The sequence below is a fragment of the Molothrus ater genome, chromosome 8 (genome assembly GCF_012460135.2).
Source record: "Molothrus ater isolate BHLD 08-10-18 breed brown headed cowbird chromosome 8, BPBGC_Mater_1.1, whole genome shotgun sequence".
In the NCBI taxonomy this organism is placed as follows: domain Eukaryota; kingdom Metazoa; phylum Chordata; class Aves; order Passeriformes; family Icteridae; genus Molothrus; species Molothrus ater.
Window position 1 is genome coordinate 1,434,454 of NC_050485.2, and position 27,593 is coordinate 1,462,046.

The 27,593-nt window shown below is 41.5% G+C and overlaps 1 protein-coding gene across 4 annotated transcripts; it reads right to left on the reverse strand.

Moving 5' to 3' along the window:
- Positions 1-834: 834 nt before the first annotated feature.
- On the reverse strand, positions 835-27,421 carry RUFY2 (RUN and FYVE domain containing 2). 4 transcript variants are annotated; one of them, XM_036385504.2, is made up of 18 exons: positions 27,336-27,421; positions 24,514-24,687; positions 23,914-24,031; positions 22,634-22,735; positions 21,431-21,554; positions 19,795-19,856; positions 19,169-19,234; positions 16,974-17,040; positions 15,665-15,766; positions 14,647-14,763; positions 13,359-13,526; positions 12,103-12,200; positions 8,352-8,471; positions 6,462-6,591; positions 5,766-5,860; positions 4,293-4,341; positions 3,273-3,350; positions 835-2,466 (listed from the first exon to the last, which is right to left on the reverse strand). In XM_036385504.2, the coding sequence occupies exons 1-18, from the start codon at positions 27,337-27,339 to the stop codon at positions 2,323-2,325; spliced, it is 1,818 nt and encodes a 605-aa protein (XP_036241397.1). In that variant the 5' UTR covers positions 27,340-27,421; the 3' UTR covers positions 835-2,322. The 4 variants fall into 4 exon arrangements, 3 of the variants coding, with proteins under 3 accessions (XP_036241397.1, XP_036241396.1, XP_036241398.1); XM_036385503.2 differs by having other exon boundaries at positions 16,974-17,043; XR_004980442.2 differs by lacking the exon at positions 4,293-4,341 and having other exon boundaries at positions 2,359-2,466; positions 16,974-17,043.
- Positions 27,422-27,593: the final 172 nt, after the last annotated feature.

Consider the following 27,593-nt stretch of genomic DNA (forward strand, 5'->3'; position numbering starts at 1 on the left):
GCTCCTGCCGGGCAGCGCCGGGCACTCGGGGCTGCCGTGGCCCCCGGGCAGGCAGAGCACGCACGGGCACTGACCCTGCCGGAGCCCTGCACAGGGAGGAGCACGGGGAGCAGGGGCTGACTCTGGGGCTGGCTATCGGCCCCAGAGCAGCACAGCAGAGGTGGCTTCATTTCCCAAAAGTAATAAAATGTTGCTCTGATCCTGTCTGACAGTTCCAGGTTCTTTGGGTACCCCACAGCTCTTCCTGTGCTCTTCTCTGTGTGAGAAAGATTTAGGATCAAAAGCAGGGTTTTACAGAAAGTCAGAAATGCAGCATCAGTCACAGCAGTGTCCAAAAACCTTAAAACCAGGCCAGGTATGCAGTTTGATGCCAAGGAAACCATATGGAACATCCAGCATCCATTTTGTTCAAGGCAGAAGTCTTACCTGCAGTCAGTAACAGCAATCTGAATATCACACACTTTTCCTATGCAAACAGACAGCACAGAGGGGAGGAAAAGATGGCAGTTAAGTAACAAATTACTTCATTGCACATTATGGAAATGCACTATGTTCTTGTTTTAAAATACTGCCTACTTTAAATTATTTCTGTTTAGTTGCATCCCTTTTCACAAGTTATTTATTAAAGCAATACAGATTAGCCTTATCCTACCCTCTCTATCCTGCATCAAACCATGCCTGCCCCACAAAAGCCCACCTGGAAACGCTCTCAGGAAGCACCTGAGCAGCACCTGATTGTGTCTTTGGCAGGGTACCCCACTCCCCAGCACAGGCAAAGGCTTTCTAAGCAACTTCAACTTAATAAAGTAAAATACTCTCAATTACAAATTTAAATTAAGTGACATTATTCTCAGATAACTTAAATTTATTTTTTTCCAAAAGTTATTTACAGATTTACAAGTATTTGTGTGGTATTTTACAAAAAGTTACATCAGGTCATTTTAAAAACAATTTTCTTTACAAAAGCTACATAAGCAACTACATTGAGGTGTTAAAAAGAATAGCTATGTTAGCTCTTGGGATATTCACTAAATCCCTATCCTCAGAGACAAAGCCAAGCTAAACAAGGTGCAAGGACAGCTAAAGGACCTGTTTGCAGCCTCCCTGTAGCTGCCAGCACTGCTACTCCATGCCCACAGCTGAAGGAACTACAGGGCTGGAAATCCTGGAGGGTCCAGGGCTGGAGCCCAGGCCAGGAGTGGCTAAAGGGAGGAGGGTGCAGGGCAGTGAGTGCAAGTGAGGGCAGTTTATCAAAGGATATTATTTCTATTTGCCTATGGAAAGAACAAGGATCTTACATTCCAACAAAAGTTACCATCAGTGACAAGAGTGGGTAGACTCAGAAAGGCTCAAAAGTGCTCTAGCAAAAAAATGAATTTAGGAACCAGCTCTGAAGGTTTGAGAAAGATGGTGACAAAATAAGGAAGAAGCTCCCTGTGCAGCACAGAAAGGATGTGATCCCCAGCCTTTCTAGGTGGTTTCTAGAGCTAGGCAGTGACTACACGTACAAGCTGGAGAGCATGACTTGCATGAAAATGCTGCAGAGACTTGTTCAAGGTTACAGACAATGTCAGACAAGAGGCCTGTGCTGAACAGCTCTCTTTCAGTGGAAACACAGATATATCAAATTAATAGTTCATGTGAACAAATCATTCAGCAAAACACACCTTCCTCCAGAAGTGCCCCAAGCACTGTTTGTGCCCTGGCTGAGCACAGCTCCCCTCACCCTGGGACTGCAGAGAACAGCTGCAGTGCCATGTTCTGGGATGTTCTGGGATGTGCTGGGATGTACCAACTGCTGCTAATGCAGAGAGATAAACAAGCACACTGTATTTGGCAACAACTTCTCAGCCCACTGCATTCATTGCCATGCTTTTTTCCAGTACAATGTAAAACCAGCTACTGCAGGGTTTTGCTTCCCAACAGCCTGTCACAGGCACAGGATTAGGTTGGACTTGTGGCACATCAGCCTATAAGAGTATCACCTTCCTCCAGATCATCTTACCAACTGAAATATTCATCCAACACACATTAACACTGAGTCTCCTGTATAAACTGCCCTGCTTCCTCCCAAAAAAGCTGCTGAGGCATTTGGCAGACCAACATACCCTTCTGGGTTATTCTTCTTTTTAGATGTGCATTTTGTACATTTGGTCCCATTGTCTCCATTTGTTTCAAGAGGAAGCAGAGAGAACTCATCCACAGTACCTTGAAATTCCAACTCCACACTGCTTACCTCAAAGTCTGGAAATGCTGTTGACATTCTTTAGTTGGTGTGGTGGTTTTTACAGGATGAGCTAAACAGCAGAATGAATAAATCTCTTATGGCACGTTGGAAGAGCACCTCTGTATCAGAATGGCATGGCAGGAGTCACAGACCCGCACAGGCTTTGGTGAGGAGGGCAGAGGCAGCTCATTGTCAGAGCAGGCATTGCAGAAGATCTCCCCACAGTTCCTACAGTGATGCTAAAGCACAGGCAGAGGATGAAAAATTGAAATTTACAATGGAAATGTGCTTGGTAATTGGATACCAACAAACAGTACACACAGTGCAATCCAAACTGCAATTCCTGACTCCTTCTTGGAGTCAGTCTGCAAAAGAAAATGGATCTACATCCCAAACTGTGATGCAATCCTACACAAATGATGTTTGTCTAGGACTGCACCACAGACAGACACATGGCCTTTCTAGACTTATATATATATAGAGATATATATGCTGAAAATTTCATTCAAAGTCTGGATTAAGGATGTATTCTGCTATAGAAAAATACAGCATGAGCAATGATATCTGAAACAGTGGATGCCTCTGACAGGTAGCTAATTGAGATTTAACATAAAAAGGTAAAGGAAACTTCCTGCACAAATTAGTAAAGCTTGGAAATTAATGTCACATTTTAGTTTAAAATTACAAACTCATATTTTCTTACTCCAGTATATAAAAAATGCCATAAAAAGACTTTTATACATGTCAAATTCTAACGGTGCCAGAGCTGATAAGAGTTTGAGATAACAATTCCACAAAGTAGTTAAATAATTCTTAACTAAGTTGCTCTGTGGAACTTCACTATGACACTGTTTCTTTTGAAATTAGGGCCCAGCTGCATTGTATGTATCAAAGAACTAGAAAAACATCAAAAATACCTCTGCTTTTACCTGATCATTGGCATTTCATGCCACACCTCAAAGATAATTATTATTTACATCATCCTTGTAATAATAATTACATAATACTTGTAAACACGGTGGGAGAAATCTTGTTAAAGTTTTACCTTCCTTTTGGAAAGTGAAAATTCCTTTTCACACAGCTTGCAATGAGTGGCTTCTTTGTCCTTCAACCAAACCTGGCCCTGGAGAAAAAATGATCATAATTATATTTATCTGATGAAGTTAAACTTTGGGCTCCAGGGGAGAAGAAAAACCAAGAGCAGAACATTCACTGCCTGAATGCTCAGTGCCCTGGGAGCAGAGTAATGTCACAAAGACACCCTAGAGCAGCACAGGACTGCTCCAAAACACTGCCAAAAAGACAGAGCAGAGGTGCACAGAGAACATGCTTGAGGTGCTAAAGCTGGGCAGTGCCTCAGCTGGGAGAGCACAAAGGCATCCAAGCCTCCAAGTGAAGCCAATGTCCCTGCTCAGCACATGGGAACAGCCTTCAAGATGCAGGGAAGCAAAAAAAAAAACCCAAAAAATCAAGACAGTGTCAAGAATTGTGAATTTCCTTCTGTTAAAACCACTTAACAAACCCAGAAGTCTGCAGAAGTCTGCTCAACCATTTCTGCCACTCTTACCTGGACTGCAGCAATGTGCCAGGTACACACCAGATGATCAAACCTGTGCACAGAATCTCTGCTCTAAAGTGCTCCCTGCTGTCTTTAACAGAGTCCCAAACCTGCTGACATTGCACATCTTATTTTATCAGCTTTGGTGCTACAAGTTCACTTGTTTCTTAGGATGATCAAATATTTATTGATCACTGAGAAGTAGGATGCAGTTTAAGCTCAGCTGGCTTCACATTCTGTCCCAGATACACTCTGTAAATGACAGAAGGGTTTGTGCCACTGCAAGAAAAGGGCCAAAATGCACAGCTGTGCACCAAACAAGGAAAAGCAAAAGCAAATGGATTTTTTCCAGGAAGTTACAAGGGAGTGTGCTTCTCTCCCACTGGAGGAAATCATACAGTGAGTCTCTCTGGAGTAGCTGCTGTTGGAGAGAAGTCTTTCCATGCTTATGAAAGATTTCAAAAAGAACACTTTAAAAAAAGTTTATTTTCTCAAAATGCTACTGACCTGCAGTGCCTTGTTAGCTTCTTTTATATCTTCTATTTTCAGCTTTGATCTAAGGAATAAGATAATGCTACTTCAAACTTCTACATGGTCAGTTATGCTCCAACAACTTAAAAAGCTGGTTTAGGTACTTAAATTTTAAGCCAAGTCCTCTGAACAAGAGTACAAGACCACATTATGGCATTCTGGAAGAAGCAGCCTCCCCACAACCATCCAGAGCCAATCCACTGAGATCTGGGTCACAGGACACACACAAAGTTATCCTGCAGGGCATCAAAGGCCACAGAAATCACAGCAGACTGCTGAGGAGACAGATCATTGAATGAAGCTTCAACACCACGGAACAGTCAGGAGAGTGCTGCCTGCCAGGTGCCCCTCCCCTCCCCTGAACCTGGCCTGGGGTTCATCTCCCCCCCAGGGTTTTGGGTTTGTGCTGAGCACAGGTTGATAACACAGGGATGTTGCTGTTGGGGCTGGGCAGGGCTCACACAGAGCCAAGGCCTTTCCTGGGGGTGATGGGAAGTGAGGGGACAGCCAGGACAGAGCATAAAAGGGATATCCAAAGGGATATTCCAGACCAATGGCATCCAGGGGACAGCCAGGACAGAGCGTAAAAGGGATATCCAAAGGGATATTCCAGACCAATGGCATCATGCTTGGTGTATAAAGTGGGGAAAGGGGAAGGGGGCCTTTTGGAGTGATGGAGTTTTGCCTTCCCAAGGCACCATTCCATGTGATGGGCCCTGCTCTCCTGGGAGTGGTTGAACACCTGCCCAACTATGGGAAGCTGTGAACGAATTCCTTGTTTTGCTTTGCCTGCATGTGTGGCTTTTCTTTTCTGTAGTAAACTGCCTTTATCTCAAGCCTTAATGAGTTTTCCAGTTTCTGCTTTTCCAGTTGTCTCCCTGGTGCCAGTGTGGGGAAGTGAGTGAGCAGCTGTCAGGCTGGGGCTCAGGAAGAGCAGCCCTGCCCTGCTGCAGCCAGAGCTGTTACCTTCTCCTTGGGGCTCCTCTGGGAGTACCACAGCTGCCAAACCAGGCAACTGTTCTCCTGCAGAACAAAGCCTGATGTCCTTCACACTGTTTGTGTTCAAACTGTTTTGTTTTGGATTCTCTGTTCACAGCACTGTCATTACCCAGGAGCTCACAGCCACCCCACCAGCCACAAGTAAAAATTACCTGGCCTGACCTAACTAGATACATTGACTTCTCCCAACTGGTTAGTTACCAAAACAATAATATTGTCATATTGTTGTAGTAGTAGTAGTAGTAGTAGTAGTAGTAGTAGTAGTAGTAGTAGTAATAATAATAATAATAATAATAATAATAATAATAATAATAATAATAACAATAATAACAATAATAATAATAATAATAATATTGTCTAATATGCTTTACCACTGTCCCACTATTTTCCTTGATTCAAGTGTATATGACTAAAGCAATATGTGTAAGTCATCATGAACAATAAAATTACTCGCTCAGCTTGGATGCCAGTTCTTGGAGAGCAGCTTCTTGGTCCTCACATGTGCTTTTCAGCTGCTTGTTCTTCTCCTGAAGTTTAAGGAACTCCTTAAAACAAAACAAACAAAATAAAATGAATAAACAAATTATTCTCAAATGGTGCCTGCCCTACTGCCTAGGAAGCTGCTCCTACTGAGAAAGCCAAGTGCACAAGTGATCCCTCACACTCCCTCCAAACACAGCCTGAACAGCAACTGCTCAGGAGAAAACTCTCTCAGACCCCAAGAGACAGAGAAACATTTCTGCTTCTGTAGCCCACTGCAGGGAGAAAATAAACCTGAGTGACTGGAGATAAACCCTGGAAAATAAACCTGAGTGCTGGAGATAAACTCTGGAAAATAAACCTGAGTGCTGGAGAGGCCAGGAGTACAGAGAGCCACAGGTCCAGCCTACAGTGAGGACAGAGCCCCCCACACTGAGAAGGGAAAGCCAGGATTTCATTTCTCCTTATCCAAAGTACTGAGCTCTGATCTGAGGACTAAATGGGGAGTAAAAAGCCCATTTTTTTCCCTCATTTTATTTGTGAAAACACATTAATGTAATCTTTCTCATATATTTGCAGAAATTCTTTAAAATACCATGTCTAAGTCCATAAATAACATTGCAGTCAATTTGTAAATTTTTAGTAAAAATTTGCAGCAGAATTTACTTTCTTAAGGGTAACTATTTCTTGGGTCTCTGTTCTCAGATGAGACACAGTTTCCTTTTCCTTCTGAAGATCATCCTCCAGGGTTTGCCTCCACTCCTTTTCTATCTTCAAGTCTGTTTCCAGCTGAAGCCTAGAACAGGGAAAACAAAACAAAAATCACTGTGCACAACAGTATCACTTTTGAAAACAAAACTGAGTTTATTTCTGGGTGCAATAGACTATTACCATAACAAACTATTAACTTACATGTTTTCTAAAACAGAAATAATGTGTCAATATAATATTTTAGGTATCAGTGTAACAAACAAAGCACTGTCATTTAGAAAATGCTTTTCAAAGTAAGTTTATTTAAAGGACCAGTAGTATGGCATAATTTTGAAGAGCTGACCTTTGAAATAAATGAGTAAGAGAAGACTAACCACAAAATCCTGAGGTATTTTTAAAACAAGCATAGGCAAAGCCCCTTAACTTTATACAGCTCGTTTCTAAAACAAACCAAACCAACCAGCCACAGCATCATTAGTGATGCAGACAATCATTGCAGGTATCTCTGATATCATAGAAGTTATTTCATTTTACACCCTTAGATGTGAATCTTCTATTTTAGACTAAGGTTTATGGCATTTTGAACAGAACTGAAAATAAAGGAGGAAGGACTTTAAATTACTATTTTTGTTGAGGTTTCTACACAGCTGAGGTTCAGCATCAACAGGGCTACAGATTCTATTGGCTTAACTGAAGTCCAGCTAAAGGAGTTAGGGCTACTCTGACAGAAGAGCCATTCCAGCTGGAATTTTACTCTTGGTTTCATGGAAGACTTGGTGTTTTGAATGTTATGGGGGTGGAAGCACACTGTTCAACCTTCTAGATTCAAACTGTGTCAACACAGGAAAAGAGGAAATAAAATCTGAGAGTATTCATGCAAGGTCTTTGGATGGGAAACCTACAGCCACCTGAATTTTCCTGTTTTAAAAGCAAACCCACTTTTAAAGGAAAGACTTACATTTTGGGACACTACCTCAGCATCTGGCTGGAAAAGAAGTGAACATGACCTGGAGGTTTCAGAATTGCAGAATTCTAAGGCTGGGGTGTGAACTGTTCTTTTGCCCAAATCTGCAGAGGTGACTGTGGTAGTAAAGTGAACATTTGTCATGACAGTTGAACAAGTGGATTGAAATTCAGAGTTCTGAGAGAGGCAGGGAAGGGCTAATAACTGGGTTGGAAATCACTAATTTTTAAGCCCCAATCTTTGTGCCAAAGATTTACTTCAATAACTGATGTTTTATCTTCCCAAAGAGAGGAAAGCACCTGTCCTTACAGGGAGCTTCTAACATTATGTACTGATTTAAATTAGTACTGAAGGATGTAACAGGAGAAAGACAGAGGGCTGGCTTTTAAATTAGCTTTTAACTTTCATGACTCCACTGGATTTTCACTTGTTATTTCCTGTGCAGTGGTAGTTAAAGCACTTCTACCTCATCTTTAAGCTGGATCAATCTAACTATTGTTGTGCCATTTCTGTTTAAGTTTACACTACTCCATACTTGTGGGCTTTGTTCAAAGTGTGTTTTACCACTACTCCACTACGTATTTTCCCCCACTTAGGATAATTTCCTCCTGAATTAAGTTAGCATTTTTAGCCAAGAAATAATGCCGTTTCCCCTTTCCTTTCAAGCTGTTTGTCATTTTAGAGGCACCCAAAGCCAGCTTGGCTTCCTTGGAATGACATATTTTCTTCTGCCTTGCCAGTACCTGACACAAAGATTTTTAGTATTTGCATTCTGTTCAAAACCATTTAACAACAAGCAGCCTGCACTAGGACAGAGGACATCTTGCAAATGCAGAATGTTTACTGCCATGCATTTTTCCAAACAGGGAAGAAATACTCACAGCTGTTTCTCCTTCTGGGAGAATTCGTTCTGCAGGCTTTCAGATTTATTCACATATTCCTGTTTAAGTTTCTCATCCTCAGCCTCAGCCTCCATTTGAGCCTTCTCTGCTTGCTGCAATCTGGTGTAATTCAAATCAACTTTGGGTAAAACTGAAGCTAGAACTAGGGTGTAGAGGGTGAAGAAGACAAATAAAAGAAAAATGGGGAAATAGAAACATTTCTAAATAAAAACAAAGTTTGGGGGAAACTCACAAACTCAAACGAGAAATCCATACAATGCCTAGAGAACTTAGGTCCTGGGTTTGCACAGTCAGAGAGTAATCACGGTAAGTAATAATTGTTTTATTTATGCTCATGAATAACAGGTGCCCAAGCATGATACATATTTTAGAATTGAAGCTTTTCTTTTTCCTCTAGCATACGTTCATGTGTTATTTCTGAAGCCTTTTTCCCCCAAGTAAGTTCTGTAAGAGTCCTTGGCTTGCACTGATCACCCATTAAGACAGGGCAGAGCGTGTGTTGTGCAAAAGCAGCTCAAAACAACTGAGGCATAAGGTTGCATACAGAGCACTGCAATCAGACAGCAAAAGACTTGACTAGCCTAACACAACAAAACACACCCTGACAGCTCCCACTACATTCACAGAACTACCTCAACTACATCATAATTAATTTAAATAGTCTGTAGTAAAAATAATGCATTCTTACACTGGTGAAAATAGCTCCATACTATAGACAAACCAAAATGATTAATCAAGAAATGAAGGATTGTTATTTGATTTAATCTTTTCTTTCTGAATTCCAGGTTTGTTCAGCTCTGGTTACTCTGTGGTGGGTGTATTGTAACAAAAGTAAATGTACTAAAAGGGGATTTGTGCTATATCATGGTTACACCTGTCTGGAGAATACAGGAGCCTGTAAAATCCCAATGAATGTCCCCACGTGACACTCTGTGTTCTGCAAAACTGCCTCAAGGGCCTCTCAGGTAAGTGAGGAAGCAGTGAGATGGCTGACTTGTCACCTCCCAGCAGCTCCCTGAGCACAGAGTGACTCCCAGCTGCCAGTGTCAGCTAAAAAGAAGATGTGTCAGCAATATGTCTGCATTTGTGCTTCTGCTGATGAAGTTGCACCAGAGGGAGTTTCCAAAAGCTGCTGGTAAACAAGTGAACAAGGCTGGAATTAAACCACCTTATCAAGGGTGCACTACCTCCCTCAGCTGCCCCAGGGGCCTGAGGGATGCTCCCATCACATCTGCAATGGCAGTGCACAGAGGCCAAGCTGTGGGAAGGAGAATGCAGGGAAAGAGCAGGATCCTCCCCAGTGCAGAAACTGCCTGAAGCTACACAAGACACCAATGGCACATTAAACCCTTCCCTAAATCACAAAATAACTGCAGAGCTGTTTCCACAAGCAAGGCAGGAAGGGAGCTTGCTACCCTAAAGCTGCAGCATCATCCCCAGCCCAGCACCAGGGCTGGCTGCAGTGCTGGGATTCAGGCAGATGCTCAGCTGGATTTGGCATGCAGGTGATTCTGTGGAAACACTTGTTTGCATAGATAACATTGAGGTGGATAAGGCTCCCATTTCTGCCATGGTCTTCCTGTTCTTCTAATCTGTGTTTCTGGTTTGGGTTTTCTTTGAAGATAGTTATTTTTCAGTAGCCAGCTCATGTTAAAGGCTGTTTCTGCTTCCAAACCAAGGAATAAGCTAGTACATAACCATGCAGTAGAAACCCTTTCTGTATTACTGCATCCTGCCCCCACTTTTACAAACATCCCCTTCTGCTGCAGAACTCTAAGGTCATTTTCCCACTCAACATCCACTACAGCCTTCAGAGCAAACATCAGGGAGTGTATTAAGGGCAGTCAGCAGCCTGAGCTCCTCTCCCTGCAGTGCAGGCAAGCAGCAGCTCCCAGCAGGAACAGGAGCTGGAAAGGCTCACAGTGCTGATCCCAGTGCAGAGATCTCAGCTGACAAACGGGTTCGGCAGGTCCAGGGCCCTGACTGTAAATCCTGCTCACTGCTCCTCCTGCCAGGGCAGTGGGCTGGGCAGCACTCACAGCTACAGGATTTGCTGGAGCACTCTGTGTGCCTGGAGCCCCTCAGGAATCAGGCTCCAAGCACATTGTGGCTCCAGGAGAGTGTTTTACCCCAGGACATAGGGAGGTGAGCTTTAGCTGAGGCTGGCATCCCTTCACTGCACACACACTGCACAGATGCTGGCACCACCCTCCTTCCTCACACCCATCCTTCTGAGGGAGCTCAGCTCCAGCTCCTGCCACTCCTGCCAGTTACAAGCACAGAACCCAGCAGAGAGTGTGCTTTGGGGTAAATGCAGCCTAAAACTGAAAGGAGTAAGCAGGGGCAAGGGAAGTTTTAGCCAGAAGGGCTACTTTGTAAATCTCTTACCTACAAAAGAACCAGGAAAATCACTAATTAGTGATTCAAGTGTCATAAAAATGTACAGTCAAATAAAGATATCTAACCTCTTAAAATAAAATCTGACAAAGAAGTGATTCAATAGCATTAGAAAACTAGCTTACATTTGCTTAATAATAGTGCAGTAATTTACTTTTTTTTCTTTTTTTGTTTTTTTTTTTTTTAGGAGGGGTAAAGTGAGATAGGAGGTGATGTTCTTTCAGAAAACAAACCAGAACCTAGCTACAATCAGTTACAGTGCAGGATTTCTAATACCACTTTCAAGTTTGAACTGGGAAATTCTGAAGTCCTATTTTATCAGCAATTATTTCAACACAAGAGGTCTGGAGGAGCTCTCAGAATGATATATCCTTGACAAGTTTATACTGGTGCTGAGCCTCACTGCTGGCACATTTGACGAATGACATTGCAATAGTCCTAGTTTGAGTTAACAGATCTTTGTCACTTCATGAATGCAGTGGACAAAAATCAAAGACAGATGGAGGCAGCAAAACAGTAAAAACAAAAATTGGGATAAAAGGATAAAAAGAAAAAGAAAAAAGAGGAAAAAAGGATGTCAATAAAAGAATATTCATGTCACTAATTTTTTTTAATACATAAGCATGTTTTTCATAATCAGATTTAAATGAAAAAAAAGACATGTCAAACACCAACATGACAGGGCTTATGGATATGTTATATTTTACAATTAGAAAGATCAATGTTGCATATAAGGCCACTAAATTAAAACATGTGAATCACATCTTAGTATTATGCTGTACATGCAGTCTAACCATAATGTAAATTTATATTCTGGAATTTTAGTCTTTCACTTTTCAACCTTTCAGTGTGAAAACTCATTAAGTCATTGAAAATAATGGCACTTCCAAAGCAATGGACAACAATTATAACAGCTTCAGCAAACAACCAGTGATCCTTGAAGGCATTAATGTTTATATTAAGCATATGCTTAAGTATAAGCAAGATTAATGCTTCAGTTTCTATTGCATTTCATTCGGGGGGGAAAAAAGTAGGCAATAAGGAATCAAAATTTTGAAACAACTGAAAGAATGACTTTTGATATCAGCATAAAAACCTAGGACCAGAAGAACGATGGTAGAGGAAGAAAACTGAAAGATTAAGTTTGCATTTAAAGTGAGTGTGTTTGTCAAACAGAAAAAACAGTCCAACAGCAAAGCACTAATTAGAAATTTCAGGAAGGTTTGGTTTAAATGTTCTAGTTGAAAATTACATTTCAATGGCAACCGTGGGAATGCAGTAAGATGTAAGGGAGTGGAGTTGTGAATAAAGAGAAACAAAGATGGGGCTGTACCTTTGTTCTAGTTGTTTCATAGTTGCATTAATTTGATTGGTCTTGTCCTCTAATCGACTAATTATTTCATTCTTTTCTTTCATAGCATCTTCAGAAACCTGTGTTACAAAAGAGGTTAAAACTGAAATTGGTACAATTGCACCATTACCTTGCGGGGGCTTTTTTTCCAGTATCTAAAAGGGCACATGGTAAAAATCAAGTTTTGGTTCTCTTTAAGGATTGCTTTCCAAAATCCTTTGAGGACAGTATGTAAAATCTTATGCCTAGCAAGTTTGTAGTTTTATACTCTGCAAGTGTAGATGCTATTTTATATTTAATAAGTATAAATGTTTCCCTTTGATTTCCTTCCTTGGTTAATCACTTTAGAAGTCAAAGTTAAATTCACTGACCAAGTAGCCCATTAGAACCTTACCACTGAAGAGCAAAGAGCTTAGTCCAGAAAATCACCAAGATTGTCCTGCAAATCAACCCCTCCCCAGATCCTAACACTGGAGAACATTCTCTTACTTTTCTCTCCAGCTCTATTTATATTATCATCCTCTGGTGGAATTTCCTCACATTTGCAGATTGGAAAGTAGAATCCTCTGTCCATCACTTCAATTATCCCTCTGCAGCATCCTAATTTTTTTCCCCTCATTCTGCCACAGATTTGACTGGGTTCTTGTGTTGGTTTTCAGAATTTATTCCCTAAATCAAATTCATATTTTACATAAGTAATTCACTGGTATTTTGTAATTTGTTAACTGCATTTGGGGTCCCTGAAATCCACATTCTCCCAAAAAAAGGCATTTAATTGTTAAGAGATTTTCTTAATTTGTTAACTAATTTAAAAATAACCCCAAAACTGTAATTACCTTTTTCCATTTAACATATTCTTGTCTTCCTTTCCCTACTTTGGAAGGTCAGGGCTTCTCTTCAACTCCTCACTATGTGTCTACATACTTCTGGTTTTTTTATACAACACAGGCCAAAAAATGTCTTTGTTACAGTACATTATTACTCTCTCAACTTCACATAGGATATAATTAGGCCATGATCTTATCCTCATGCTCTTTTCTTCCCTAAACCCAGTAAGTAACTGCCTTAATAACTTCTTTGTATGAAACCATGTTTACATAGGTAATGTTCCAAAATGTCAAGCTGACCTAAGAAGCACAAGGAAACCAAAACTCCAGCATCCAACTGCCCAGAATGGTAATAATGCATTTCTGTCTCTGTGATCCTTTCAGCAGTTTAACAGCAGATTGTCCCTTTACCTGCAGCTTTTGGTACATTTCCACGTTAATTGCTTTAACTTCATCAAGCTGCTGCCGCAGGCCGATGAGGGTGTCCTGCTTCTCATGGATATCCTTCTCCAGCAGCTTCATGGCAAGCTCTATCTCGTGTTTCATGCTAACTTGAACCACTAGCTCATTCTCCATATCCTATAAAACACAACACAATGGGTTTAAATAATTATGGAATTATTTATTTCTGGTTTTAAACTCTAACAGAGCTGTAGCACCACCTATTTTACTACTTCAGAAATTCTGCCCCTCTTTACCATTGCAAATTATCCATAAATGTGACACTCATATACTAACTGGCCAATGGGGTTTTTTAACTTTTGGAGAAGACAACTCACATTATAAGAACGGTGTACTGTGAAAAATGTGTATTTTATGATTGGCTTTTCACAAATATTCAAATTAATATTATATGTGTTGTGTTAGAAAGCAATGCTGTATTAATTCTCTTAAGCAGTGTGTTAAATATAGTTTCAGGTTATAAAAAATGTTAAAATAGAAACTATGCTATGTAGGATACTTTTTTTAAAGAAAGGACTCGCACTGAGACAGCAGCCACAGGACACCTGGATCCTTCAGAGAAAAACAATTTATTGCCCTCCTATCAGAAGAAATGAACTTCCCACCTCGAAGGCGCTGTCAGGATTCAGAGGAAGAAGCTGACACTGCCCAGACAGAATCCTGGGTTTGAATGGAATTTATGCATCATGGATGAGGTGTAGGAATATGCAACAGGCTGTTGCTTTTAAGGGTTAATCCTCTGTTAACGTGGGTCCTTTTTCAGGCTCCTGCTGCCCAGAAAAGGTACCCGGACTGTCTGTAACTCTTTGTCTCTATTGTCTCATATTGTCCTAATTCAAATTGTCCAAATTATTATTACTCTAATTGTATTACTATTTTTAAAACCATTTTATTACTATTAAACTTTTAAAATTTTAAAACAAATGATTAGCGTTTTTCACATGTACAGAGCTGCCTAAGTATTAATTCCAAAAATAGAAGTGAAATATTTGTATTTTCACAGGAAAGATTTAGCACAGATAGAGAGCATAGAGTATTGCTAAAAGCTTACCTAAAAATTTATCCAAGAAAAACGTGGTTGTTTTTTAACTATTCTTCAGCAACATTACTACAGAAATATTGGTGCTCTGTGGCAACTCCCTTTAGAGCAAAGGCAGCACTAAAGCCAGGAGAAGGGGCACTGCTGGGCCAGTGAGGGCGGTGCAGGGGCAGGGCAGGGCAGGGCAGGAGCGCTCACCTGCCGCAGCTGAGCCTCCTCGCGGAGCTGCCGGCGCGCCTCGCTGTACATCTCATCCAGGCCCTGCCTCGAGTGCTTGTACGTCTGCAGCTCTGCCTCCACGTCCACCTTGGCTGCCTGCAAACACACACAGCTTCTGGCTTCCTTCTTCAGAAATGCTGCAGCTTGATGGCACGAGTTTCATGTAGGCACACAGCTGGTGGTGACTGGGAGTGGGGCTGAGGCCCCGTCCCCAGTGGTACAGCTGTGAAAAGCAGGGGAGCAGCACTGACAGCAATGAGCCATGGAGGGCCCAGGGGTGCTGAGCAGGCAGGAATCCCAGCTTTTTCTTCCATCTCCCACCTAGGCTGAATAGCAATCATGATCATCTACAACCCTAAGCTTACCCTTCTCAACTTCTACCTATATGCTATAATAACTGCAACCGTCTTCCTCACCCTAAACACAATCAAAGTCCTAAAGCTATCGACCCTAATAACTGCATGGACCAAAATTCCATCACTAAGGGAACAGAGGGCACACAGGTGCAGTGCATGACCATGAGGGTATAAAAGGTTGGGCTGAAGAACAAGAAGGGCAGCCACTGGCAGCCTTCTGGAAGTGTGTAGTGATAATCTGTGTGTTGTGTCCGTCTCAACTGCAACAATTCAATGTTTTTGGGGAATATGAAGAAAAACTTACAAACACATCCTCCAAGCACAGGATAAACATGGAAAGAGCTGTTTCTGCTCTGTGGCCATTGGCTTGATAATGAGAACTGAGTAAAACCAGCAAAACATCTATACTGCAGTACTGTCCTCTTTTGGTGTCACTTGAATACAGTACACATGCATACAGTGTACTAGAATTTTAATTTACTTATGCCATTTAGAAAGTTCCACTTTAATTTAATAAGTCCTTTCCCACATAAAAGTTGTACCAGATTTGGACAGGTTAAGTTTACTTGAAGTTGAGATGTACAAACTTTCGAACAGAAATTAAACATGTTACAATATTAAAAGTGGTAAAACTAACATACCTCTAAATGATGCTGTGTTTTCATTAAAATCAGAGTATTTTCACTCCTTAATTGATGGTTTTCTTCCTGAAGTTTAATTATATTGTTTTTTGCTATTGCTAACTGAAAAGAAACAAACAAAAAAAAAAAAGAAAAGAAAAGAAAAGCACTGTGACCACTTTTGAGAGTAGAAATAAAGGATAAAATGTTCTGATTAATGCAAGAGCAAGACATCTGCTCTGTTCTCCCTGCCTGCCAAACAGAGGATTAGCTGTTTTTAAAGAAAGCATGAAGCTCCTGGTTTTAATAATGAGTCACTATCACTACACAGCAGCAGTGTGTTCAGGATACTTCACTGTTTCATGGCTGGTGAAGAACATGCTTTCTTTTCATTGCTCCATTATGACTTAAAGACCCTCAATTCTCTTTCCTCGTCCTCAACTTCTGCTTTCCACTTGGCTTCAGGTTCATCCAGTTCTCATTTTCTTTTTTGAGCATCTTAATATATCATATGGAGCAGCTTACATAAGAAAGCCTCCCCCATATGAACAACAAACATATTTACAAAAGATGACATTTCATAACTGGGCCCTACAGTATACAGCCTAATGTCAGAATTATAAGCCAAAGGATCAAAATAGGTGGAAAGTTGGGTTGAAAGCTTATAAAGGAACCAGAATACTCTGAGAATTAACACTCAGAAAAGATGCTCTCACTCTGTCTGGATACATTACTCCCAGAGTGAGCTAGCTGTCCCTTCAGCAGCTGAATTTAGTTTCCAATTTTCCCCTTCATTAACCAAAAAAGGTGTGCTCTCTCTTATAAAGCTAAGAATATTGGAAACTAGTCAAGCATCAAAGATAACCAGAAATAAAGGCTATAAACACAAACCAGAACCAGACAAGTCTGAAAGTTGTGTATAAGCATCCAGGAACCAAGCAAGAAGCAACCCTTCGGCTAAAGCTGAGGACTGGAACAGAAATTGCTTGGTGAACTACTTTCTGTCTCTTTGTAGCAACTGGTGTCATCCATTCTAGACTAGTCATCTGCACAAATCAGACTGACAGCTGGCACTGAGAAAGGATTCTCTTCTCATTTTGTCCAAAGTTGGGAATCGCAGTGTTCTACAGAACTGATGCACTGATGCTAGGGGCTGCCTGGCAAACTGACTTCAAGTCCCTGCAGCTGCTGCCCCTCTCCTTTGGGCCAAAATAAGGGAATCTGAATATATTATACAGAGCTTCCATAGCTTAAAATAATGTAAGGATATTTTGAAAAACAGTCTTTCAGAGAAAACAATATGCCACACATTACTAAAATAAAAAAGTACCTCTTCAATCAGTTTAGTGTTTGATTTCTCCAGTGAGTCAACTCTTGCATGTAGACTGCTAACTGTGCTACTGAAAGGGAAAAAGAAACAATGGTTTTCAAGATTACATCAAAACTCACTCAACCAAGCTCAGAAGCTTTAATGCAAGGTACAGTGATTAATGGTTAAGAGCTGTGAGGTCTGTTCCCATTACTGGAACTTTTCCTAAATATAAGAAAATGACTCTCCTTTGTTTAACATTTCTATGCTGCTTTCCAATTCCCAATGTCACCCCTGTCACTTAAACTCCTGCTTGGCCAGAACTTCCATGCACTCTCCCTTTCCTTTATCCTCACAACCATATTGCAGACAAAAGATAAATGAGTTCTCCCCTATAGAACAAAACCATTCTCCAGATTCTCTTCCTCCAAAATACATTTCTTTTATAAAATCATTTGTTTCTCTGCATTTTTTGAGATTTGTCCTCAGGCTCCAGATTCTCTTCCTCCAAAATACATTTCTTTTATAAAATCATTTGTTTCTCTGCATTTTTTGAGATTTGTCCTCAGGCTCCAGATTCTCTTCCTCCAAAATACATTTCTTTTATAAAATCATTTGTTTCTCTGCATTTTTTGAGATTTGTCCTCAGGCTCCAGATTCTCTTCCTCCAAAATACATTTCTTTTATAAAATCATTTGTTTCTCTGCATTTTTTGAGATTTGTCCTCAGGCTCCAGATTCTCTTCCTCCAAAATACATTTCTTTTATAAAATCATTTGTTGCTCTGCATTTTTTGAGATTTGTCCTCAGGCTCCAGATTCTCTTCCTCCAAAATACATTTCTTTTATAAAATCATTTGTTGCTCTGCATTTTTTGAGATTTGTCCTCAGGCTATCTCTTTCCTGATGCTTCTTGACTTCATTTAGGAGTCTCACCAGAGTTTTATTGCCTTTTATTACTCTGTTGCTTTTTATAGTATCAAACTACATCCAGGCCTTTTCCATAACCTGATTGCCTATTTCTGCAGAAAGCACCATTTTTTTAGGCTGCACTTCACACACAGGGAAACAGAAAACCTATTTTGTAACACCATTTACTTTTTTACATATTTCTCTGTGGTGCCTTCAGAAGTTGCCACTTCATTTGGAACAGCAGGGCAGAGAGATTAATGCATTTTAGGATGTCTAAACACAAACAGCTGAACTGAAATAAAATGGGAGAGTTGCTGAATCACTGATCTGACAGGAAATTCTGTGCATAAACCAGAGTACAAGAGCACACAGAAGCTCACCTGGATAATGACATCAAACAAACACCACTGCTCTAAATTGTGATAGCTCCTTTCTCCTCCTTGACTTCCATTTTGCTCATATTTGATGTGCTCAGCCTTTCTGTGCTGTTGAAGGTTTCTGCTCAGTGCCACCATTTCAAAGCAGAATATCCTTACTCCAACAGGAGTCTTAGAGTAGTAACCAATGATCCAGATTACCAGCATTAAAAATTTAAAAATATTATTACATTTCAAAAAGGATCTAGATCAGCTGTGCTAGAGATTCTACAGAAGTTCTTTCTGGCTTTGTTGTTTGGTTTTGGTTCGTTGGGGTTTTGTAGCTTTTTAGCCCCTCAGACTTTAATTTTGTACAATACTCCTCAGAGAATTTAAATCACTGCTCTTCTATTTGCACAGTGGTGGACTAGGTTTGTTTCATCCAGCAAAGCAAGAGGAAAATGCTGCTCTCCTGAAAATTGTTTCAACAGGAACCTCAGCCTACCACATGTAAGTAGCTTCTAGCAAGCAGTGAACTTATTCAGCTTCAGTCCTAGGCATTAAAGCCACAAACTAAAATATTCTGCAAGGCAAAGAAATAAAATCATATGGATTCAGCAGAACACTCAAAACCACTTCTGGCAAACTGTTAAATGGAACACAATTAGAATCCAGACCAAGCTTTTAATTCCTGTGATGTTTTGAATCATGAGCACCTTCCCATTCTAGCCTGTGGGTTTTGTGTTTCTTTGAAGAATAAAGGTTTTGCCTGTCCAAAAGCATGAAAACTGACACTGAGTCTCCAGGAGAGTGTCTTTTCCTACTTCACTAAATCTTCAGTCTAAACACAGAAAATTTGCAGCTCTTTCTGTGAAGTTCTCTCACAAAGCTGTGGTACAAAAGGCACCTGTAAGCCTGGCCTGACACCCATAGTTCAAAGTAATACTTACTTCAGTTGCCTGTTTAGCTCCTCAACATAATTCTTTTGGTCCAATATTGCAGCAATCTGTACATTTCTAAAGCAAGCACAAAATAAAATTAACAAAATTATGTATTAAACTATGGACTGAAAATACACATTTTTTCCATATGCAAACATCCATCTCAATCATGTTTTTACAAAGAAAGGAAGCAACTTCATCTCATACTCATGAAGGTAACAACACACGTTATATCAGTGAGACACAAAAAAATCCAATGCTTTAACTGCAAACAATTTCTCTTCATGAAACAACAGTCTGAGAAGGATAAGGATGTTTATTTACTCTGCCATAACTCTGGTTCCTTGAAAGCCTGACTAAATCCCAAGCTGAGGCCTTAAAGGTCTGCAGGTTCCTTTTCACTGCCACCTGGGAAGCCTCCCCTGCTTGGAGGCAGGAGCTGATGCTGCTGAGGTTTGCTCCAGACTGCAAATATCCCTTCAGCTAAGTAATAACACAGAACAACACACTGAGGCACTCTTCTCAGGGTCAGAACATTTCATTCTTAGGGAACCTGACTTATTTCTAAAAGAACAGGCCCAGCCAAGAAATCATTTGTTAACATGGAAAACAGGAGGTGTTTTGTGAGGACATACCTTTCTTTACCCCCAATGTCATCATCACTCTTCAAATACACAGAGAAATCGATCACCCCAACCTAGGGGAGAGCAAAGGTACAGTTTCATATCATACAAATAAGTGCTGCTGATATTTAGAGCCTTGTATTTATGCAATTGATAAAACTTCAGTTACAGCATTTTTAAGGTTCATCCAGTTTCAGCCAGAAGCTGAAAAACCTGAATTATAACACTTAAAACAAGATTTTACTACGTTTAATATTTACTTGGTTTATACAGTGCTCTCCTGTCAGGATCCTGTTTGTTCTTTCCATGTCTTTTCTAAAAAGTTTCTTCTCAAAATACTTTCTAAAAACATTTTTTTCTGATTAAAGCAAAATGCCATCTCTAACAAATAAGGTAAATGTTCTATTTATAAAAGTTATTTTATTTCCATTCACTAGGGCTGCATAAACACATTTCACCACTGAGTAGCATTTTCTCAACATATCAAAATGATGCTCCTGGCTGTGATTTCCATCAAGGTTCAGAAATTTACCTTTCTGCTCAATAAAACCTGCAGCTTCTGGCTTCTCTGAGAAGGTGCCTTCTTTATACTACTCTTGACAAACAGAATTATTCTGGACATGTTACAAATGTCAAATTGGGACACACTGCAATCAGAATCTCATCTGCCACTACTACCTCCTCAAACTGAGATTTCTCTCTCATGCAGCAAGGCCACCCAGTGATAACAGAGCTGTAGCTAGCAACAGATTTTGTGGTCTATAATACACATATTTAATTCTCAACACTAAGAGCAAGTTAAGTTTTCTGTAATTACAGGCCTGTCAATGTTATATCTTCTTTTACACAAGATCAGTGCCTGAAACTAACACTACACAGTAACCAGAACAAACAACTGAGGACAAGTTAACCACGGGATGCAAAAGCACACACACACAATTAGCTGTAACTTCTCTTTCCCAGAGGAGCTGTTTTTTCACCAAATATATTAACAATAGTAATAACCACTTAAGCTACTATGATTTATTTCCACATAGAAGCTGAAAAAACCCAATCAGGGCTGAACACAGTCCACATTTATTTACAAATACCTGTGCATCTGCCTTGAAACAAAATCTGTTAATATTTTCTTGGAAGAGACCAGGGTTAAAAGTCAAAGCCCATTCAAAGCAGGAAGAATTCCAAGTCTTGCTTTGCAGAATCAAAGTAGTCACCCTCTTAAGAGGTCATAAGAGAGTGTTTGTTTCAGGACCCTGTATCATTCCTATGATGTTCCAGAACAGCAATAAATGAAGCAAGCAGGGTAAAGTGATCATGGAACTATCTCTACTTGTCCCACAGAAGAAAAGGCTGGGTCACACAAGTCAGATGGAAAGAACTCTGCCTTGCTACAGCTGCTCCCATCTGAGGACAAAGCACAAAGCTTCACCCGTGCACTCTGCCCATTATCTCCATTCCAAGGTCTGACCCCACTGATAGTGAGGTTAAGGCAACAGCCCCACAGACCCTGGAGCTGGATCATCACACCCTGAGCAGTCTCAGGTAGGATTTCTAACAAGTCACCACTCCAAAGTAACAAAATCCACCAAGAAAAGTACAGAAAACTCTCATGGACTGCCTGTGCATTCCTTTACCTGGATGGACTTACTTGTGAATCCAGGTCTTCTCCCTTCACACACAGGTTGGCATCGATCACGTTCAGCCCAACTAAGAGCCCAACAATCACTGCTCCTTCCTCCTCCATCATCAGTGCATGATACTCATAAAACTCACTGTGTGAAGGAGAAAATTGCACCTTACTGCTATATTCATTCTATATACATCCAATAAATTATTCAGAAGTGACATACACATCTAAATTTTCTCTTATTGTAGCCTTACTACAGCATCCATAAAGATGAAACGGCCCTGCCCATACTTTCACCTCATAAATATTTAAAAATTCAAAGTTTTTCTCAGAGGCTATTAAAAACAAGGATACTGCCTTAGGCTCTAGATGGCTGGGACACTGTGGGGAGGGTGACAAGATTTATTTTGACTTTAAAAGAAAACAAATAAACAAACAAACAAAAACAAAAAAAAAAAGAAAAAACAATGTTGAAGAGGATACTGCAAGAAATGGATGTTTGGCCACACTGAGTCAGACAACTCTTAAGTTGTTAAGAAGCACTGCAAGCAATGCAAAGGAAGAATGGCAGAAGAATTACTTTTTGTGAAAAAAATGCCTGGAATTTAGTGAATACATGCTTGAAATCCAAGGACCCAAGGAAGGGATTATATGGATAAAAGAGAAACTTAAAGGACTGAAATGCTAAAAAGGTTTTTTTAATATTGTCATAGTTTTACACCAAAATCACTACAAATAGAAATACTTCACTGAACAAGAGAATACCAGCACTTTCTTCTCCTTGCACTTTTTGAATAAAATTTTAGGTTCTATGTAACAAACTGTCTTTTCACTGGAAAAATCCATAGCTGCTGAACACCAATGACATCCTGACATACCAGTGTTATCTAGGCACAAAGTCAGTCTTAAAAATATGTATACCTTAGAAAACTGAAATGAAGAAGCATCTTCTCCATTGTGTTTGAATGACTCCATCAGACAGGAGAAGTTATACCAGAAGAGAGCAATGCCAGTGTTAGAACTGTGAAAGCAAAGCTCAAAGCAAGAGCCCTCCTTCCAATGGCAGCTCAGTGGAAAGCACACCCATGGTGGGGATGAAGTCACCCCCTCCCCAGTGCACGGGGGGGAATTATTTTTTAGGAGGATTATTTTTTAGCAGGATTATTTTTTAGGAGACTAAACCTCTGAAAATAAACTGCACCCAGACTCCAGTGAGTTGTGTACCTGAGCAGGTCTCTCTGAATGATTAAACAGCGAAGATAGTCGGCCATTTTCTTCTGCATCAGCGCCAAGCGCAGCCAGGCCCGGGCGCGGCCCAGCGGCGTCCTGAAACAAAGGCCACAAGGACAAACAGCCCCAAATTAACAAAATATTGATTACATCGTGCTCATTAACACCTTATCAGTCTACTGGTGGAACAACTGAAGGGGTATTTTAAGCTATTAGTTGAGCATCACCATGTGGAAAGCCATAATGTTTAGGCTTTGACTCCAAGCTTCAGGGTAACAGAAAGACTTTCAACTACTCAGCTGAGCTTGGGAGCAGACCCAGGAAAAACAGGAGTACAGACTGCACTAGAGCCTGATAATCTTGAAAGTCCTGTTTTCTGCTGAAGTAAAATGCTTGCAACACTTGAGACTCCTTTCTGCAATTTGTTTGGTAAGAGTTGAGGGGAATTGCAAGAAAATGAACCAAATGTCCATCACAAGCCACCATGGCAGCTTCCCTTCCCAAATCCTACTCTGGCTCCACCCAACCCTTACTCAAGCCTACCTTTAATTGTGTGCAACTTCAGTGCTATCTTAGGAAGACAATGCAAAAAAAATGAAAAGATAAAAAGTTACATAGGTAACTGGCAAACTCGAATATCCAGCACATTACACCTGGACCTTTAGAATTTCCTCTTCTAGTGCTTGCATACTTACAAGTGGTAAGCACATCAATGAAAAAGAAAAACCCCTCACAAGTTGTGTTAGGATAGGAAGAGAGTAACACACCTGGCAAAGGTTATGACTTCCTCTGGCCTGCCACAAGAGTAAATAATTATTTACATGCCTTGTGCTTTAGATAAGGTCTAAAGCTAGAAATTAGAACCCCTGTGCTGCCCTGCACCAGTCAGGGCAACCAAACCCTTTTGGAATTTCATGTGTGGCCATTTATAAAGCTAAATACAAAACAGAGTGCACTGGAATGGGGAGAGAATAAATTTACAACTGAGTAGGACTGTGCAGGCAATAATCTCAAAAGCTGCCCAACTCCTTCCTCTTTGGCATGTCACCTTGTGGTTTGATACAGCCTTTGCTGACTGCACCCACCAATGTTTGCTGCAGCTCTAGACTGCACAGTGACTGACACACAACCTGCCCCTTTCTGATTGTTATCCAGCTCCCATTCACCTGTGCTCTCCCCTGAACTAAGGCTTGATTGATGCCAAAGAAAATCCTGAGACACCTGCAGATTCTCAGTTCTTTATTTTCCTGCTGCATTTTAACAATACTACTTACTTAAGGCCAGGCAAATCTCTGACACTTGCTGCTATTTCCTCAGCTTCTGGATATAATTTCTCCACAAGTTCCAGAGGACCCCAGATGGTTTTATTGTAACTTAGAAAGGATTTTCTTACTATGAAAAGAAAAATCAAGTAACCAAATTAATTTAAATTACTGCAGTAGCTTCCTTCATAATATCTGGTGTGTGCAAGGGTTAACTGCTGAGTCCAGAGTTCCAGATAACTCCTAACTGAGACACTGGTCAGCTCACCAGTATCTAAAGCCAACTTCCAAATTACTTTGCTGTGAATATAAAATTGATATGCTAGAAAAAAATAAAACAAAAAGGATGTTCAGCTAAAGATATACACTACATACATACATGCAGTTGGTAAACTCTGGACCACTTACAACAAATGCTGCACAAAAGGACAAGATGGTAAATGTGGAAATATATGTGGTGAAGAATTAATAATTACACTATTCATTATAAAAGGTGACCATTTACTTCTTTTTTATGCAACATTACACTTTTTTTTAATCTACTTCCAGATAGAAAGGAAGAAAAATGGCATGTTTGGGATGAGAAATATGCAGCTAGACCAATTTGCACACCTTTCAGGCCATGCTTCAGGCAGTGCTCCATGACAACAAAGAACTGCTGCAAAGGTGGGTAGTCAGAATCCAGAGTGCGCCCAAAGCTCAAGGCTGATTCAATGAGTCCTTTGATACTCAGTTTAGCCATGTTTAATAAATTTGCTCTTTCTACAGCTGTAGGGTCCTTTACAGCTAAGACAACAAGAGAAAAAAATGTTATGGTTCAAGTTTTAGGAGCGACACAAAGAATTAAAGTGCTTCACATCCACCTTGCTAAAAGGAAAACTTACATTAAGCTAATAAACCTAATAAACTCAGCAGAACAAATTCAGTGGGTGCTATAAACCACCATGCCACAGAGAAGCACCCAGCCCAAAGCACATCCTTAGTGTTTTAATGGGTTTAATGGGGAAATCCCAGGCTGGGAATGTCAGTTCTCAGGCACCATGCTGTCCCAGCAGGTCTCAGAAGCAGCCAAGTCACCACAATTAACACAGCACCTCTGCTGCATGTGCCCTCCCACGGTATCAAAGCAGCCTTTCTGTTCATTTATGGATTTATTTGGTGTATTACAGCCTACCTACAGAAGCAGACATCATACCTTTTATATATATATATATTCACTTTCCACTGTAGCTTTAATTGCACAGTGACACAAACACATGCCTTCCTTCTCAGGCTGTTCAGAGTCACTGCCACTAAACCAGGAGCATTTTCTGGAAAATACTACACACTGAAAATTCAATTTCTCACCTAGCCACAAAGTATTTTCTACACAGAAAATCTTAAGAATTAAAGGTTTAGCTTTAACTTGAAGTTTTTGGTAAACATTACAAAGTGTATACTGCAAAAATACATTTGAGGATTAAATCTTGTCAGTAAAAAATCCATAGCTTTTTACAATCATCATAGTCTGACAGAATGGACAAGGTTCCTCTTCTTAGAAATCCTGCTACTGAGAACAGAGTGCTCAGGAAATTCTTAAGAATTAATTCTTAATTCTTATTTTTATTTATAATGAAACAATTCAAACATTCAGGCCAGACCCTATTTTCTCAGAAACAAAACAAGCCTCTGATTATTCATCATCATCAAAGTAACCTGGAAAGAAACAAAAGAGTTTGATGATTTACTGCTTAATTAAATTCAACAAGTAAAGTAAAAAACCAAACTTTTTAAAAGACACTGAGACACAGATGTCAAAATATCTAGAAAGGCTTGCAACTGAGAAAAAAAAAAAGTGAGGCTGTTCCTTTGCAAATCTGAGTATTGGTATCTGATACAGACTGTATCTGTCTGCACATCAGAAAGCACAAAGAACCCAAAGCATCATAACAGATGGGCATTTTCTCAGTTCCTCAACAGCACTGAAATGACTTGTCTCATTTCCTGCAGACTTCAGGTATTTAGGGATTGGATATTAGAAACCCTGAAAATTACTTTCTAATATTCTCTTTCCCTAGTTGCCTGCCAAATACCCAACTACCCCTCTGCTTTCCAGGAAAAACAATGACTGAGATTATGTACATGTAACAGCCTTAAAAAACTGATTTTATAGTTCCCCAGAACTTCAACAGAAAACCCCAGGAGACATGACAAACAATAAGATAATGAGAGACAGGGCTCTGACAAAACTGTACCCAGCCAGGAGCCACAGCTCAGTGCTTTGTCTGTTCCTTCCTTCCTGCTCAGCTGCTGGGGACTGAGCAGTTCCACCAGAGCAGCCCCAGCACAGCATCCCCGGGACAGGTGGAGGCTGGAACAACAGCACCTTTCTGCAGGCAGAGCACACGTCCTGCTTTTTTATTTGCTTTGCTACTGACAGCATTAAATACTAGTGGTAGAGGAGGAAACGCCTTGCTCAATGCAGACTTCAGGTGGGTAGATCTCCCTTGCTACACATCCTGCCTTCTTGAAAATTCCTTTGTCAGGTGACCTCATTCTGACTCCTGGAGCCGATCCTCCTCAGACAGACTTCTATGTCTGCTGTCCTTTCAATTACCAGCCCTCGCCTGCTCTTTCTGAGGCGAAATACATCCTAGGTCTGTTTTAAAGTGCGATCCACCCGCATGTTTTTCTTCACCTGCTTCTTAAAATATAAATGGCGAGCAATTTTTTTAAAATTTAAAATCAAGATTTAGAATTTAACACCGTGGTGTGAAATCCTACATCCCAGCCACCGCTCGGGTACCGTATGGGGCATTACATGGAGCAGAGCGAGGGGCATTACATGGAGCAGAGCGAGGGGCATTACAGGGGGCAGAACAAGGGGTATTACAGGGAGCAGAACAGGGGCATTACAGGGGGCAGAACAAGGGGTATTACAGGGGGCAGAGCGAGGGGCATTACAGGGAGCAGAACAAGGGGCATTACAGGGAGCAGAGCAAGGGGCATCACAGAGAGCAGAGCGAGGGGCATTACAGGAGGCAGAACGAGGGGCATTACAGGGAGCAGAGCAAGGGGCATCACAGAGAGCAGACCAAGCTCTGCAGGGCTCTGCTCCCCGGAGCAGCAGCAGCCTCCCCGGCAGGGCTGTTCGCAGGTAACACCAGCCTGGCGAGCATGGCCGGCTCCGAGGGGGGAGCCTGGGCCCGTGAGGCGGCTCGGCTCCGCGGCCGGGCAGCAGCCGAGCGCGGCCGCTCGGGCCGGGGGCTGCGGGCGCCGTCCCTGCGGCAGCGCCGGCCTCTCCCCGCCCGCAGCCCTCCCGCACCCGGGGCACCGCCCGCCCTGCGGGCCCCACACGGCCCCGCTCCCCCCGGAACCGCTCCCTGCCCGCAGCCCCTCGGCCGAGCCTCGGCCCGCGGCCCCCGCCCCGCTCCCGGCGCCGCAGCCCCGCTCACCCATGGCTGGAGAGGAGGAGCCGCCGCCGCGGCCGCTCCCTCAGGGCCCGCGGCTCCTCCCGCCCTCAGCCCGCGCCGCGCGGCGCCCCCGGCGGCGGGAGGACCCGCCCCTATCGCGATAATCCCCCCGCCCCGGGCACCGCCCCCGGCTCTATCGCAACAGCCCCTCCGCCCCGGGCACCGCCCCCGTCCCTATCGCGACAGCCCCCCCTCCCCCAGCCCCAGCTGCCCGCCCGGAGAGCATCATCAGCCACTGGG

Excerpts from the sequence above, each read along its gene's own strand:
- RUFY2 (XM_036385503.2), bottom strand. Across the intron at positions 24,032-24,513 it reads CCTGAAGCATGGCCTGAAAG|TAAGAAAATCCTTTCTAAGT; the intron begins GTGTGCAAATTG and ends TTCTTTTCATAG. Across the intron at positions 19,235-19,794 it reads GACATTGGGGGTAAAGAAAG|AAATGTACAGATTGCTGCAA; the intron begins GTATGTCCTCAC and ends TGCTTGCTTTAG.